The sequence below is a fragment of the Crocuta crocuta genome, unplaced genomic scaffold, assembly GCF_008692635.1.
Source record: "Crocuta crocuta isolate KB4526 unplaced genomic scaffold, BGI_CrCroc_1.0 scaffold134, whole genome shotgun sequence".
In the NCBI taxonomy this organism is placed as follows: domain Eukaryota; kingdom Metazoa; phylum Chordata; class Mammalia; order Carnivora; family Hyaenidae; genus Crocuta; species Crocuta crocuta.
In genome coordinates this window covers 491,618-509,115 of record NW_027530183.1, presented here as the reverse complement: position 1 = coordinate 509,115, position 17,498 = coordinate 491,618, and the positions used below count along the sequence as shown (strand labels likewise).

The following is a 17,498-nucleotide window of genomic DNA, read 5'->3' as shown; positions in this document are numbered from 1 at the left end:
CCACTATTTTCTACCCCCAGACTCCTACCTTGTCCACATGTTACCACTCTCGCCTCCTGTAATCCATGTTGCACACAAGTGAGAGATCCTTTAAATGTTTTGGAAAGTAAATTTGCCATATATCATTGTGTAAATTTAAGGTATTTAAACTTTTAAATTGGGTTAATGCCCTTCATTTGATGTAAGACTTTATCTTTTGTGACACATTATTTTGCATAGTAATAAGAAAAAGTATGACATCATTATTTCTTGGAGTTTTTAGATTTATTTATCATATATGTAATGTATGATATATATATATATCTTTTGCATACTTAATATGAAAATGTAAATGAAACTGGTTAAGATATTTCCAAGGCAATGGCAGTAACTACTGTCTTAATACAACGACTGAATGATACCATTCCTTTTATTTTATTTTATTTTATTTATTATTGTATTATTTTTTATTTTAGAGAGGGGGCAGAAGGAGAGAGAGAGAGAGAGTGAGAGAGAATCTTATGCAGGCCCATGAGCTCAGTGTTGAGCCTGATGAGGGGCTCGATCCCTTGACCCTGGGATCATGACCTGAGCTGAAACCAAGAGTCACATGCTCTATTGACTGAGCCACTCAGGCACCTCATGATTTTAAAATATGTTCTTAATTTCAGAGATACTGTCTTAAAATCTGTGATATTTAGCATTTTGCTCACATGCTGAATATTACTCAGTAGCTTTCCATTCCATTTAGAACAAACTCCTAAACCCTCACCATGATCCACAAGGACTTGCTTGATAATACTCTTGACTGTCTCTATGATCTCATCTTTCATCACACTCCAAGTTCATTCAACATCATTTCCTCCAGTCACATTGGCCTTCTGTCTGGGTACTGAACTTGTCAAGTTAATTTACATCTCAAGGAAGCATTCTTGCTAAAATGCTCTCCTTTTAGTATAGAGACATTTCTTTTCCTCATGCAACTTCAGCTTTAATGTCCCTCTTCAATGAGAACTCTGATCATCTAGTAAAAATTTGCCATCTTTACCTTTTCACCTTAATTTTTTTTCCAAATTATTTGGTTTGTTTGTATAAGCAGTTTTGCATTTTCTATATTTTCATAAAAGAACATACATCCCATGAAAATAGAAATGTTGCCTTTCTTATTTACTATTCTATTTACAGCCCACAACAGTGCCAGGCACATAGAGAGAGAACTCAAGAAAACTCTGTGCAATAACTAATGACTGGATGAATTTTGAGTTAAAGGCAGAGATTGAGACTGGAGATATAAATTTGGAAAATATAGAAATATGGACACTTGAATGAGGAGAGTTTTTGGTTTTTGTTTGCTTTTGAGTGTTTTTGTTTGTTTGTTTTATTGAAAGGGAGGAGAGAATAAAGTAGAAACTAGGCCTAGTCAGAGAGTTTTCTACCTTTTTTGTTTGTTATTTTATTTTATTTTGTATATATAATGGTCATAAATATGGTAAAATGTTAATGAAAGGTGCCAGACAGGAAATGAAAGTTGAATACTGAACAAGAGGAATATTTCATTTGCTGAGATTAATGATCTTTCCTTTAGAACTTTACTTATTCTTTTTCTATAAGCTATATAACTTGCTTTATGTACAAATAGGTAGTTTACTTTAAGTGAATTATGATTTCTAATATAATGTCTAAAATGGTAAGTTCTACAAATCTTTCTCTAGATCACTTGTAAATAAAAATTTTAAACACCACATTTTTAAAAAGCGAAGTTTAAAAGTACAAAAATAATCATTAAATTGGTTCTATTATAATATACATTTTTCTACTTATCTCCGTAAATTTTGAGTAGGTTTTGGATATGAAAATCTGATAATTAAATTTATGTTGTCTCAGTTCATTGAGACTGCTATACTAAAATAACACAGACTGGGTGGCTTATGAACGACAGACATTTACTTCTCATAGTTCTAAAAGCTGGGCGTCTGAGGTCAGGTTGCCAGCATGAGTGAGAATTCTTTTCAGGGTTTCCAGATTTCAAACATGATGGTAGGAGTGAAGGATTTCTCTAGAGCCTCTTTAACAAGGGCACTAACTCCATCAAGAGGGCACTGTCGTCTCCCAATGGCCCAGTCCCAATATCATCATATTGGGCATTTGGATTTCAACATATAAATTTGAGGGAGACACAAACATTCAATCTATGTCATGTGTATTTTGCAAAGTTATTATCTGACCTAATAGCATCCAAAGGAAATTTTTCTCACAGGCTGTAAAATTCTCAAGAGAAACGCACCATTATGTTAAAGAATATTTTTAAAATTTCCTTGGGAAATTAATGCATCTCCTAGATTACTGCCAGTGAAAACTGTATATATTCTGTATCTTAATTTTTTCTCATTAGTAACCTTTTTTTTATCATTCCTTTGATATTTTCCTCATCAAATTACTAATGAATATATAAATACATATCGAATTATACATGCTGGAATTTAACAAGTGCTTATACAGTCTAGGAGATTAAATGATAAATTTTTGTATTTCCACACATTTTGGTTTTTTCAATATGAAAATATTATTTTAAACATTATTTAAGAGGAAATGCTAAAAGAACAACTGGATTTTAAAAAGAACCAGTTTAAAAGAATCCAGTTTACAAGAACAACTGGATTAAGTATGGAGTTAATCATCATAGTATAGGTTAGCCTGCCTTTTCTGAGGCTTTCTGGTGTGCTCGCTGGGACAGCCTGACACCTACTGGAATAGAAACAGTTCACAATGTCCCCGAATAGGCTGAAGTCACAGTGTGGGGAAAAGAAACAAAAAATAAAATAAAACTATGTAAAATAAAACAAATTTATTAAAAAGTTTATATATAACTCTAAGAATTGTTACTTATATAGGTATATATGTTCTACATTTCTTTTTTTTTTATTTTTTAATGTTTATTTATCCTTGAGAGGGTGAGAGAGACAGAGAATGAGCAAGGAAGGAGCAGAACGAGAGAGGGACACAGAATCTGAAACAGGCTCCAGGCTTTAAGCTGTCAGCACAGAGCCCAACACGGGGCTCGAACCCACGAACCATGAGATCACGACCTGAGCCGAAGTCGGAGGCTCAACCCACTGAGCCACCGAGGCGTCCCTATGTTCTACATTTCTAATTCAACGTATCTCTTAAAAATGCGCTATCATTAGCTTTAAATTTTAAAAAGTAGGCTAGATCAAAAAGCAAACTCCATATATAGTCTGTAGAATGGGGACACATTCAGTTCATTCTCCTAAAATTTTGCACTGAAATTATTGTATATTGTGTGACTCTGAGGCCCTGTACAATCATCTATCATCAAAAACTCAATTATATTTACCATACTGTGCCCACTGTGGAAGGCAAATTAATGATGCCTGACAAAAGACTCTAACTGCAAAAGTTAGCATATAAAAAAAAGTTTCTTTTTAAAACCTAAATTAACCATAAAATTAAAGTTATCAGAATATCAGAAATTCCCCATGATCTGAGTTTAGTTGATCACCTTCCAAAATTTGTTTTAAATATTTAGTTACACGATTTTTTAAATAAAATGAATACTTCTATCCAAGTTCAACTATTAGGTAGAGTTTTTTAAAATATGGACCATATAAACGTACTTCTACTAAAATAAAATGAATCACAAACATACATTTTGTTTGTTTGAAAATAAGTTATTTTCTTAAGGAGATTAGTATCTAGAGGAAATTACCTTTGGACTAATAGCCAAAACTAAATATAAAAGTTAAGTGGTTTATTCATGTGTGATTTACATATCAAGAATCCTTTTACTGAATCTACATACCTTAAATTTCTATTATTTCTTCTTTCATATTGTGTACATTTGCTTTGGAGTACTTTCTGGATTACTGCTAAACTCATGTAAATTCTAGTCTCTCATATTAATAATTTGATAATAGTGTTATTGTTATAGCTTGATTAAAAAATGAAGATGTGTATAAAATAAAGATTTCATAATATTTGGAAAGTATGTATGTTCATAATTTTTTAGGACTATAGAAGCATTTTGTACAGATATCTGATTGATATATAATCTAAGAGCTAAGCTTCATCATATGAAATGGATATAAATGATGATGATAATGTTCTGTAGTGGTTTTCTGGAAATTATTTTGACCTGATATATATACATAATTATATGCATTTTATATATACATATACATATTTGTATATGTATACATATACATTTACATATTTGTATATGTATACATATATACATATACATAAATATATGTATATATATATAGTTGTGATTATGATAAATTTATCAGGTCATTAAAGAGGTGAAAAAGGAACCATATCTCTCCATATAAGGCAAAACTGGGAGATACATAAATATATAAATAGATACACAGATATCTATTCCCTTCATAAAATAATTCTACTAACTCTCTGACTCATTTAATCATCATCAGCAGCAAGTATTTTATATATATTCTATTAATTCATTTGGTTTCACACCCACCCTGTAGGATAGGTAATATTATTATACTTACTGTAAAGATGAGGAAGCCATATTTAATGAACAACGTAATGGCTAATAGCTGTAGGGTCGAAATCTACAAGGAAGCAGTCTGGCTTCAGCATAAGTCAACAACTACATAACATGCCTCTCTATTCAGGAAAAATTTTCCTTATTATTTTGTTTCACTTATGTAGGTATCCCAGTTCCTGCTCTTCCCCTTCCACTTCCTTCAGGGAAAGAACAGCAACAAAACTCTGAACACAGAAATGCAATCTCTTTGAGGACACCTGGGTGGCTTGGTCAGTTAAGCGCCTGACTCTGGATTTCAGCTCAGGTCATGATCTCGTGGTTTGTGGGGCTGAGTCCAGCATCTGGCTTTGCACTGACAGCATGAAGAACCTGCTTAGGATTTTCCCTCTCCCGCTCCCTCTCTCTCTCTCTGCCCACTCCCCATCTCAAAATAATAAGTAAACTTTTAAAAAAGGAAATTCAATCTCTTCTTCCTTTATCTGCATGTGTGGAGTAAAAAAAGAGAATGAAAATCTTGTTCAGGAGGCCGCCCTTCATAATCAGAAATGACCTTCCGAATCTGACTTGCAGAAGTGGGGAAAGCATGTGTTTATGATGGCTGTGAAGCTGAGAGAAATGCCGCCTTTCCCTTCTGTTCCCCTTCCTTCTTTTCCCTTTTCATCCATTCATATTGTAGCATGTGACAGAATTCCCTTCCTTTTAAGACTGAATAATATTCTATTGTAGAGAGACAGATGATAGATACCTATATACCACATTTTGTTTATCCATTCATCTGTCTGTAGGCCTTTTAATTGGTTCCACCTTTTGGCTGTTGTTATTTACAATATTTTAATTTAAATTAGGATAGTGCAATAGGGAGAACATTTACCCTGACTAGTGGTGTTACATGAAATCTGTTCTCTTCTTACAAACTTAGAAACACATATGTATCCTCAGGAACTTAGTAATTGAAATATTGAACTAAATAAGGCTTTATTTGATTATTTTCTTCCCTAATTATGACATCAAAAAAATTAGGCTTGCTAGGATATCTTGCCTTTAAAATAAATTACTTTTTACTAATATATATGAGAGAAGGACACAGAAAGAGGAGTTGACCATATATGTTATTGAGTTGAGAACTGAGTAGGCTGGATTAACAAAAGTAGTAAACACTTGTCATTAAAAACACATGACTACTTTTGATATATTTAGAATATGTTCATCTCACTTATCACTGAATTTGGTGGGGATTTCATTGCTCTGTATTTGAGGTGGTTAGTGTTCAATGATGCACATATTTTCATAATTTTGCTGTTATTAATGGTCAATCGTAGCTCAGATAGGTTTTTGTTGAGATGTATTTCCATACAATCATCATCTTATAATTAAAACAAAAGTGTTTCTCATAAGGTAAATCAGAGGCAGCATGAGTGAATTATTCTCTTGTGAAGATTAATTAATATTTTTATCTATAAATTAAATCCCATGGACAATTTAGTGTTTTCCCTGAGGCATTTATGAATTCGTTAATACATGTATATATGCTTATCATTTATAATTTTTAGTCACCTTTAGTTACAAGGTAAAGACTGATTCTTAAGTCAGGGAGGCATAGGTGGATGTTAGGTGAGATGTGGGAGGCTTATAGGAGAATTACGAAATAATCCTTTTTCTTTGAGAATGTTTTAATTTTCAGGCATAGCCATGTCTGTCTTGTTTAGCTTCATTTTCCTCCTGTTCTTCTTCGAATCTCTAAATTCATTTCAATAAGGAGATGACAGGAAACCAAATCAGAAAGTCGTTTCAATTCAGAATGTCTCCCCAAACATAAACTCTTTTCCAACTTCTTAGGAAAAAATTACATACCATTGGCTAATTTATGGTGGGGGATTTGTTGGTTTACTTTGATGTCTCTTGAATATCCTCAAGACCTTTTATTTTCATACTATTGTGACTATTCAAGCCACAGATTATCAGTATGAAGTTTAAACATTCAGCCTTTTGTGAATAAGATGGCAAGAAATTTAATAATCTGAGTTTTAAGGTTTAGTATAAATGGATAATGTTAAATCATAGATTGTTTTCTTTTATTTATTACAGGAAATATTCATTGTGCTCATTATTTAAATGAATCCTTTTTTGTTTCAGTCCACTCTTGGTTCAGGATAAAAATGGATATGATTGAGTCATGGTTTGGTCAGGATGTGCTTCAAATGGCAAATCACTAATTAATGAAAAAAATGTTTTTTTTTGATTTTGTCTTTTTGCTAGCTCCTTGAAAGACTGAGTTTCTAAAACATTTCAATCAAAAGTACAATAAATTGTTTCTTTACAATGTTTCTCTTAGGTCATTACCCACAAGATTTCAAGTTGTGCAAGTCAAACTAGAATCCTTTCTCTGCCTTCTATTCTGTATGGTCTGCAAGCGAGGCTGATGTTCATAAATAACCAATGCTGTTGCTTTTCCCTAGAACAAACCTTTTACCTATTAACTTGGAAAATCCAAAGAATCAATACAAGCTTTTTTCAGTACATGTTGCCGCACAAAAGAAACAGTGTTATTACCCTTAAAGAGAATCCTAAATGCAGTCTGCTGTTTGGAGGGTTGCGACCCCATGGAAAGCTAAACACTTCAAAGTAACTGCTCTCCATCCACCATAATCAGTCTGGAAAGGTACAAAGGACTTCTAGATTTAAGCAAAATGCTTGTCTGGGATCATTACATTTGCCTTTGTACTGCCTGTCACCATTTTATCATGTTTAATTTTCTAGTTTTAAACTTACGTTTTCTGATAATTTGGTTTTAAATTTTCTATTTACATTTTTAACATCCCTCAACAAGCTTATTTCATCAGTAGCATAAACCTAATTACAAGTCACACTAGGGGCTCTTTGGCTGTGGATAGTTCTTCCAATTTCCACCAGATCAAAGATTGCTGGGTCATAAGCAATCTGCTGGTCTGCTTTCCGCCTACTAAACTCTTTTAGTCATGAGATTGTTTTACTATTTAGGAATTTAAAAGATCTCTGTGGGAGACACTGTGATTTGTCCTCATAAACAATATCTATATCTATCACCTATTATCTATCTATCTATCTACCTTTTCTTTTCCAAAGCCCTAAGTATGTATGGATGATGGTACTTTTTTCCTGCCTTGTACACAACCGTCAAGTTATGCAGCTAGTGTTTATGTGGCCGACTATTTAACTACTTCTGTTAAAATTAGTCATTCTCTGTAATTAGGATAGTCAGTGGATTTGCATTAGAAATCTAACTACATATATTTTAGACCACTTGAATTTCTGTTCATTTATGCCTCAATATTTTTTCCTCTGTACTTCAGTTTGGATGGTTTCTTGTGTTCTGCCTCCAAGTTCGTTGATCTTAACATCAAGGGTCCAAACTTCTGCTAAACCCAGTCTAATCAATTTTTATTCGTATCTTGTGTATTTTTGTTCTAATGTTTTTTGTTAGATTTGACACGAATTTATTCACTGTGCTCATTTTGTCTTTTACGATCTTGAATAGGTTTAAATAACTATTTTAGTCATTGGTTGCTAATTTAATATCTGTATCATCTCTCTTCTATTTTGTCTTTGTTCATTGGATTTTTACTCATGTATTGGTCATAGATTCCAGCTTCTTCACATATGCAGTTTTTATTGTTATTCATTTTTTTATGTTGGGCTGCTATGTGATGAACAGATTTTGTTATCTTCCATTATAGAGCATTGACCTCTGTTCTGGCATGGAGTTATTTGTATCAGGATTTTTTTAAGGCTTTGTTGGATTGTGTCTGGATTATTCTTACTCTCCTGGATGCAGTCTGTTAGGTTCAGATAAATGCTCAGATGTTTAATGAGAACTATCCTCTTTGGCTGGTCAGAATTCTCCACAACTGGGTAAAATCTGGAATCTCTGTTCAGCTCCTTCAGCTTTACAATACTCCTTCTCTGGTGGCCTTGCGAAAACTACCCTTTGCAAGCACTGCATGGTATTCAACCCAATATTGACTTTTAAAATGGCATCTCTGTCACTCCCCCTCATTTTATTCACTTTATCCACATATTCTAACCATCTCAGTAGCCCCAAACTCAGATCTCTGTTTCATTCACCTAGTGCTCTCTCTCTCTTTGATCCCCTAACCCCCATGTGATGCAGTTTGAAAACTGTTTGGAAGCAGAAAACTAGATTAAGTATGGAATCTATATCATGTTGTCACCTTTTCTAAAAAACTAATATCATTACATTGTCTGTTGTTCAACATCTAAAAATTNTTTTTTTTTTTTTTTTTTTTTACCAAGGGAAAGTAAATCTGATGCTCTATTATGGACAGAGCCAGATATTTCTTTCTTTTTAAAAAAAATTTTTAAAAATGTTTTATTCATTTCTGAGAAGGGGGGGAGAGAGAGAGAGAGCGTGAGAGCGCATGAGCAGGGAAGGGTCAGAGAGAGATGGGAGACACAGAATCTGAACGAGGCTCCAGGCTCTGAGCTGTCAGTCAGCACAAAGCCCGATGCGGGGCTTGAACCCACAAACTATGAGATCATAACCTGAGCCGAAATCTAACGCCTAACCGACTGAGCCACCCAGGCGCCCCTAGAGCCAGATATTTCTAAAATTCATGTTTTAGTTTACTACATAAACAATTGAATAAGCTTATTAAACTTGTATCAAAGTAAGGTTTGACTTAAAAGTGCACTAACTTTGTAGATTAACTTGAAGAGAATTGATATATTTAAATTGACTGTTCTCATCCACTAACAGAATTTATTGGATTTTATTTCAGGCCTTTCAACAAAGCTTAAAAGTTATATATATATTAAATTCACACTTCTTTTGCTGGATTTAATAAGAATAATGTAATTTTTGCTGTTATAAACGGCATCTTTTTTTACTTTTTTTGTTGGTACATTGAACTGTAACTGATCTTAACTATGTGATTATACTTTTTTATTATTAAAAGTGTATATTGATCTTAACTACATGGCTGAACTCTTATAGTCATATTTAGATTATATCTAGACTCATATTTTCTTTATTCACAATTATATTATCTGCTTCTAGCAACAGTTATTTTTTCCTCTCTTTGATTATTACAGCATGTATTTATTTGCTTTTGTCTTACTGCACATTGTCCACCAGAAATAATGAACCTAGGTCTGAGTCTCCAATCTAAGTACTAATATTGGTATTTGACATAGGGCAATCCTCTATTTTGACTTAATTTATAGCTGAACAATATAGATTCTGGTTTTAAGTCTTATTTATTCTCAATTTCCTTTTTCTTGTAGTGTTTGTTTACTTTTCATATGTACTTTTCATATCTACTCCACAACACTGGCAGCCATAGATAGAGGTCTATGAAAAATACTTTTAATGAAAAGAATTCTTTGTGACAATGATTTTTTTCCAACAAAAATGATCTCTTCCTTAGGAATTGGTGTGCTTATGTCCATACCAGATTATCTCCCACAGTGATACTAGACAACCAAGTCACTTATCTTCCAAATGGGAGAGGGCCTTGTGGCTGGACCAGGGGATCCTGTCCTCAGAGGTACGTGATACTGTTTGAAAATAGCCACTTCTTACTCTATATTCATGTATGTCCTGCAATATGTAGAGAAAGCGAATCATCCCAGGTACATATGTTTCATAGGGTCATCACATTAAATTAGGCACATGATCTTGGGTAAGTTAAAATGCAGATAATAATAACACACGCCTCATTGGGAGTTTTTAGAAACTGTGAGACAATGCAATAATAACCTTAGTGTACTGACAGAGCCTTCCACAACTGTTAACTTGCATGCTTATTTCCATTTTTACTATTACTATTATTTTTATTCTATAACCTGATCAATAATCCTGTCTTTTAATTCTTATGAAATTCATACACAGTTCTAAAATTTTATTGATAATTTCCCTTTCATACTAGGTCAGAGAGAAGTCCATAACTTGGCAAGCCATGAATTTCAATAATGGACAATAAAATAGCTAAGTGGGGCCTTTCTTTATATGTCTATTTTAATGATTCATGTTACTTAATTTTCATTTTTTAAAAAATCTATTCAGGACATTTAAAAATTGTCCTCAAATGTGAGGCTGAGTAATTGACAAATTCTCTGAATTCATACACTCACAATAGCTTATCTGAGCGTGTTTCAGAAGACCCTGAAATAAAAACTGAAATTATTATTCAGGCCATGATGGCTCATGTTATGCAAATTGTCATACAAATAACTCAGGCAATGAATCTGACACATTGGCAATCTGGAACAGTGCATGGTAAGGATTGTAAAATCAAGGTGTTTCTTACTCTCCAGAGGAATAGCTACGGTTCATGGTCCAGAGAACTAAGCACATCTTAGGGATTTGGGAGAGCTGAGCTCCAGTTCTGCTTTCAGCATTTACTCCCTTTGTGGCAATTTCCTTGTCCACATGAGAAACAAAGAATGCATTGTTAATTCTTCAGTAACGAAAATATTACCACAGTAACCCCTATTACACTGTCCTTCTGAGTTCAAGGTGAGTTTTTTTTTCTTTCTCTCTCTTTAAACAAACCAGAAATGCATATCTTTACTCTCATTTCTTATCTTTCTCTACCTTTGAATGAGTCTCTCCACTCATTCACTATTTCGGTATATATGCAATATTTGTTACTTTTTCTTTCATTATAGCTATGTGTCACATATACCAGGGATCCAGTTTGCTAAAGCAGGGACATTGACTCCTTTAATAATGCAACCAACTGTGTGGATTCATCCTAATAACTCTAAAGAGCCCTTTTCCAAACAGCCTTCCTTTCAATTCAGTTTTCACTATTGGACTGGAGATAGTTCACTGGACAGAGTTTTACCTACTGAATATAATTTACTGAAATAAACACAGGTGAATGATTAACCTGTTTTTTGAGATGGAAAGAGTCTTATAACTCACTTTAAAATTGAGGAACAACCTCCCACATACTGAATTACCCTTCAAGTCACAGCAAGTCTCCCAAAGCTCTGCTGGTTACAATATGTTTTCCTCCATATGATCAGGGTTTACCCATGAAATTGACTATTGTCTCCACAAAGTTGCATGGGACAAACTCCAGATAATAAGAGAGGCTAACCCATTCAGAATGGAGTAAAATCCCATATGGATCACTGTTAGATATGAGACTTTGAGCAAATTATTTCATCTCTTTCTTCCTCAGGTTCTTCATCAGCACATCATACTAATTATAATTTTTTTCCACATAGAACTAACAAAATTAAACAAGATAATATACACCCATTTTATAGACCCACTTGATAACTATTAGCTAAATATTAAGGTCAGAGACGTAAGAGTAAATATGACAAAACTTTATTTATGATTGATATTTACATATATAGAGCCTACACTTCAGTACCATTCACCATTTCTATTGATTGCTTCTTGATTTCCGTTTCGTGGTTTCTTTTCCGAAATATTTTCTCATGTTAGTTCCCTGTCTCTCTCCTTCTTGTTCTCTCCCTCTCTTTACCCCATCTCTCTCTCTATCAGAGATAAATACCATATGAGAGAAATAATAAAAATTAAACCTCTAAAACTTGAGAAAAGAGAAAGTGCAGGTTAAAAACCATTGTGGTTACCGTAATTTCAGTTAGATCATTGATACACAGTTTGTTTGATGTTGATCTGAGAGAAAACAGATCCTTTTAACTATGACTATATAAGGAATAATAAGAATTGAAATAGAATAAATTATCCTCATAAGCTGATTAAAAAGTAGAATTAAAACAAGTTTTAATATTTTTAAGTTTATTTTATTTTTGAAAGAGACAGATACAGTGTGAGTGGGGGAGGAGTAGAGAGAGAGGGAGACAGAAAATCCCAAACAGGCTCCGTGTTGCCAGCGCAGAGCCCTATGAGGGGCTCAAACCCATGAAACCATGAGATCATGACCTGAGCTGAAATGAAGAGGCAGACGTTTAACCAACTGAACCATCCAGGCGCTCCTTAGAGTAAGTTTTAACATTGGTTTCATTAAAAGTATTATCAAGGGAAAAGCTCTACTATGTTTAGAAAATGTAATGATACTTACATTTAGAAAATGTAAGTATAAACTTAAAATCCCCAACAGCATAACTCTTAATGCTTTTCATAATATATTTAAAGATATCTAAGTTTAACAATAATGTTGATGATGAAGACTATAGCATTAATAATAACAGATAACATTTAGTGAATGCTTATTATATTTTGGGCATTGTCTCCAAAACTTTAATTATCCCAACTGATAATTTAATGAGAGACAAATAATCCCTCTCTTCTCTAGATCTCAGAAGATATCAAATCCTGTCTACAGGATGCAACATAAAATCGTTACCTCATTGGAATGGAAGTGCTGTCCTGGATTCAGTGGAGCAAATTGTCAGCTAACAGGTATATTCTGATAGTAATTTTATAATAACAATTAGAAGCATAAAACTTCCGAAGAATAAGCAGCTGATTCCAGTGAAGAGTTGTTATTTTTCCTTTTGAACCAAAGTTAATTAACTCACAGCCAAATAATTAAAACTGTTACCTCTCTAGAGTTTCCTAACTTAGTGCCTATTTCAGCACCCTAAATCTCTTAACAGAGATATCTCATATGTTCTAATATCATTATGTTAGTTTTATAGCATGAGTAAGTGGAGATCTGACTATTCACTTTTTCTTTTTTTAATTTTAACTTTTATTTATTATTGAAAGACAGAGAGAGACAGGGTATGAGCATAGGAGAGGCATAGAGAGGGGGAGACACAGAATCCGAAGCAGGCTCCAGGCTCTGAGCTGTCAGCACAGAGCCCGACTTGGGGCTCGAACCCACAGACTGCGAGATCATGCCTTGAGCCGAAGTCGGACGCTTAACTGACTGAGCCATCCAGGTGCCCCCACTCTTTTTTTTTTTTTTTAACATTTATTTATTATTGAGAGATAGAGAGAGACAGAGTATGAGACACTTTTTCTTAACTGTATGCTATGGAAACATGCCTTATTTAAATATCAGAAATCCTAATTTTATACTTTTAAATAATCATTAGAAGTGACCCTATGTGATAATAAAACTAACTTCTAGTTTTGTTCTAGTTTAATTATTTGAAATGATATCTATGAATGAGATTCAGTTTTAAAGAATATACAAACATGGCATGAATAATTGTGCTTTTTTCTCCCCTTAAATCCTAATAGAGTCATTTTATCAACTGTAATTTTAAGGATTTTCTGGTGGCAAGGCTAATCAAACACATGGTAACCTGCTGTGGCATAACATCCATGTGGCTATTATTATGCTTTTGGCTTTAAACAGGTTTCCTTTGAAAAATAAGATATGGCATCAGCATACATATTTTAAATGAATGAATATTACAAGAAAGACCATTAGCAGTGGTGAGGAATTCAATCAGCAGCATGAGAGACTGTGATTAAAAATTAATGTAAGTGTGGAAAAACCATTATGATTCACATTTTGAAAAAAGAAAGTTGTAATACAAAAATCTCTAGGAAACTTGTAGTCTTGCTAAGGATATTATGTATGGTTTTTCCAGGCCATTGGTGAGAATCTGTAGGCAAATTCAACTATATGCTATTTGTTCTGGGTCTGGCCTGAATTTCAGAGATGGTATAAGAATTTAATACATTTTCAGGGTATAGTATGAATATGTACTTCATTTATAATCAAGTAAAATAAACTTTTAAATGAAATATCATCTGTACCAAAGGTATTTAGAAACGAGGCAACTTAGCATATTCTAAAGAAGTCCAAATATGACCCTGCTTTCAAATGATTACTGATTTCTGGCAGGTGCACAGATATATTCACAGTAGTAAAACATTTTTGCCTTTAGTCTGCATCTGGCAGATAGTTAAAAGTTCTGAACAGTATTAGAATTCTATTTCTAAAGTCTAATATTAGTTTTTATATTTCTCTTCTTCTATGAAGATATCCTTGTATCTTAGGAATGTGAATTCCATTATTATTTCTTAGAGATTCAAGGGTTAGTTCACAGTATACCTTCCTAGAAATTTAGAATGTCATTACACACCCTATTGCACATAGGGGACTGAATGTTGATATGTGGCAGAAAACAAAGTCTTTATGTCAAAGAATGTCATGGGCTGCAGCTGATAAGAACTGTAGTTGCTTCACACTTGGTCCTTTTATAACTACTAATTGATTATTAAACACTGAGGTGGACTACATCTGTGAGGAAAAGAACCATAGAATTCCAGCATTATAAATGCACGCACAAGAAACAAGGCTAATTGACAGTTTTGAATAACTGCTATGTACTATCATTCCCTTTTTTTCAAAATATTATACATGAAATATTTGAATTGAATTCAAATAGTTTAGCTTTGATTGTTTAATGACATCTCATGTTCTAACTGGAAGCCACCTGTGGATGTTTTTAATACTAGACTTACAAATCGTTATCTTGAACCCTCATTAACAAAAATGTCCCAGAACAGATCTGTCTCTGATCTTCTGTCACAATACTATATTAGAATTACGCATAGTTCAAGCATCTGCTGATTAAGCTGTTGTGGAAAGGTTATCTTTCTATTGAAATCTATGATAGGAATAATTTTCTCATGGCAGATATGCCCATGATGTCATGCTATACCATCAATTCAATAAAACTGTGATTTCAAAAAACCCTACTCTTGCTCCCTATGATATTCTGACCATCTTACTCTTCACTTTTATTGCAGTATATAAAAGCTGTCCAATTTTTTATTAATGCATTTGATGCACTGGCAGTGTCAAGAAATACTGGGTCCCTTTGTCCCTTGAACCCATCTTCATTATTTCATCTATCCTGGGTTTCTTCCTTCCTTCCTTCCTTCCTTTCTTTTTTTCCTTTTTTTAAAAACATATTTTTCTCTTTTAATTCCTCCCCCTCTACATCCAATTCTCCCTCTTCTTACCACACTTTATATATGTGCCAACAGTCTCTTATTCTTATATGGAATGGAAAATTGTCAGGTTTCCTTTGACAACACTCTGCACACTGACTCATTTAACAAGCAGTCCCAAATATGGCAAGAATAATCAGTGTGGCTCATCCATTCTTTAAATGTCTTCAGAGCCCTCAAGGGTTTAGAATAACCTGGTCATGTAGCTACTGTGATAATTACTTCAGTGCTAGTCCTTCACATCAGGAGATTATTTTATCCATAGAAGATATGTAAAATACGAAATAAATTTTACAAATCCCCACTTCCCCAAAAGTTTCATCCCCACAAATAAAATAAATTTCATAATACAAAAGTGACAATTTCTTTTTCATTTAGATTGCAACAGGGAGATATTTTTAAATATATAGGGAAGATCCATAGATCAGGAATAAAATAGAATAGCTAGCAACTGTACTCTCTTTTATTTCTCCTCCTCCACTTCTTCACCTTTTGCTCTTTTTCTTTCTCTTCCCACCCTTTTATAACTCCACTTCCAACCTGTGAGAAAGGGGTGCTATGAAGGCCCCTGGGTGGCTCAGTCAGTTAAGTGTCTAACTTTGGATCAGGTTATGATCTTGCAGTTTGTGGGTTCGAGCCCTGTGTGGGGCTCTGCGCTGACAGCTCAGAGCCTGGAACCTGCTTCGGATTCTGTGTCTCCCTCTTTCTTTGCCCCTCCCCCACTTGCTCTCTCTCAAAAAATAAATAAACATTTAAAAATTTTTAAGAGAAAGGGGTACTGTGATTCAAAATCAATAAAGAAATTCTTCCTGCTGTCTTATTCTACAATATGCTGCTTATAATATTACTGAACCTCTATACATGCTCATTTTGCTACAATTTAGATAATCAAAATTCTGGTAAAAAAAAGCTCTAGATTAGCTTATTAAAAATATTAGTCATACTGGGCGCCTGAATGGCTCAGTCGATTAAACATCCGACTTTGGCTCAGGTCATGATCTCACAGTTCGTGGGTTCGAGCCCTGCGTCGGGCTCTGTGCTGACAGCTAGCTCAGAGCCTGGAGCCTGTTTCAGATTCTGTGTGTCCCTCTCTCTCTGACCACCACCCCACCCCGCTCACTCTCTCTCTCTCTCTCTCAGAAATAAATAAAGCAATAAAAAATTTTAAAAATATATTAGTCATACTATCAAGAGAAAACCAGTTTTTTTTTTAAAGCCTATATGAATAGAAATTTGTTAGGGAAAAAAGGAAGAAGTATTAAGTCCAAGAGCAAAGTAATAGTTTTGATATATTTTACATTTGTTATACCTTTTTGAGAATCAAAGAGTTCGTCTTCAAAAAGGGACCTGATTTTGTGATGTGGGATCCAAGACATTTTTTCAGAATGTGAGCAACAATTTACTTTTTAAAGCATTTTTATAAAATTTGCAATAATATGCTTTTCCAGTAGATGTCTCTAAAATGTTCTGAAGTACAACAAGGAAATTGTGGCTTGCTCTAATGATAAAAAGACAGGAATGTAGGCTCAAATAATGTTAGATTAGAGAGGAGGAAAGAAAAGCTTCTTTGTAAATCTGTTTTTAAAAAATCCAGCCAGCTCTAGTCAGATCTTTCAGATAGGAAAAGGGTATTTTATGAAATTATGTTTTGGAATACATATCGCAGATACTATGAATGCTGAAAAATACAATTATACAGTTATTGAAGTAAACTGATCTCTGCCATTTGTTATGAACATATGAAAATATTTCATTTTCCAAATGCTGTGAAATAGCTCAACAAATTTTATAAGCTATTGTAACCAGCATTTTAAATTTGGAACTTCTCCAGTAAAATTACTTTAAAATATTACTTCAATTAATATAAATACTTAAAACAGAAAAAAGTATATAAATTTATTACATATTTGCATATCTAATTCTTCCCAATGGGGAATAATGCTTTCCTCTTTAAGAAAGAACATTACCTCCTATAAGCATCTTGCTCAATTACGATACATTTAGTCAAAAGACACCATGTACCTTAGTCTTTGTTGCATCAAATTGCTTTCTTTGATTTAACTACCACAT

At 33.6% G+C, this 17,498-nt stretch overlaps 1 protein-coding gene across 1 annotated transcript in view; it reads left to right on the top strand.

Annotated features, from left to right (window-relative positions):
* Positions 1–17,498, top strand: part of MMRN1 (multimerin 1) — a 52,689-nt gene that overhangs the window by 3,105 nt on the left and 32,086 nt on the right. Inside the window, exons 2-3 of the mRNA XM_077765090.1 lie at positions 9,934–10,053; positions 12,805–12,911. Of these exons, the coding sequence (XP_077621216.1) occupies positions 9,934–10,053; positions 12,805–12,911 (227 nt within the window). The remainder of the gene's footprint in view (positions 1–9,933; positions 10,054–12,804; positions 12,912–17,498) is intronic.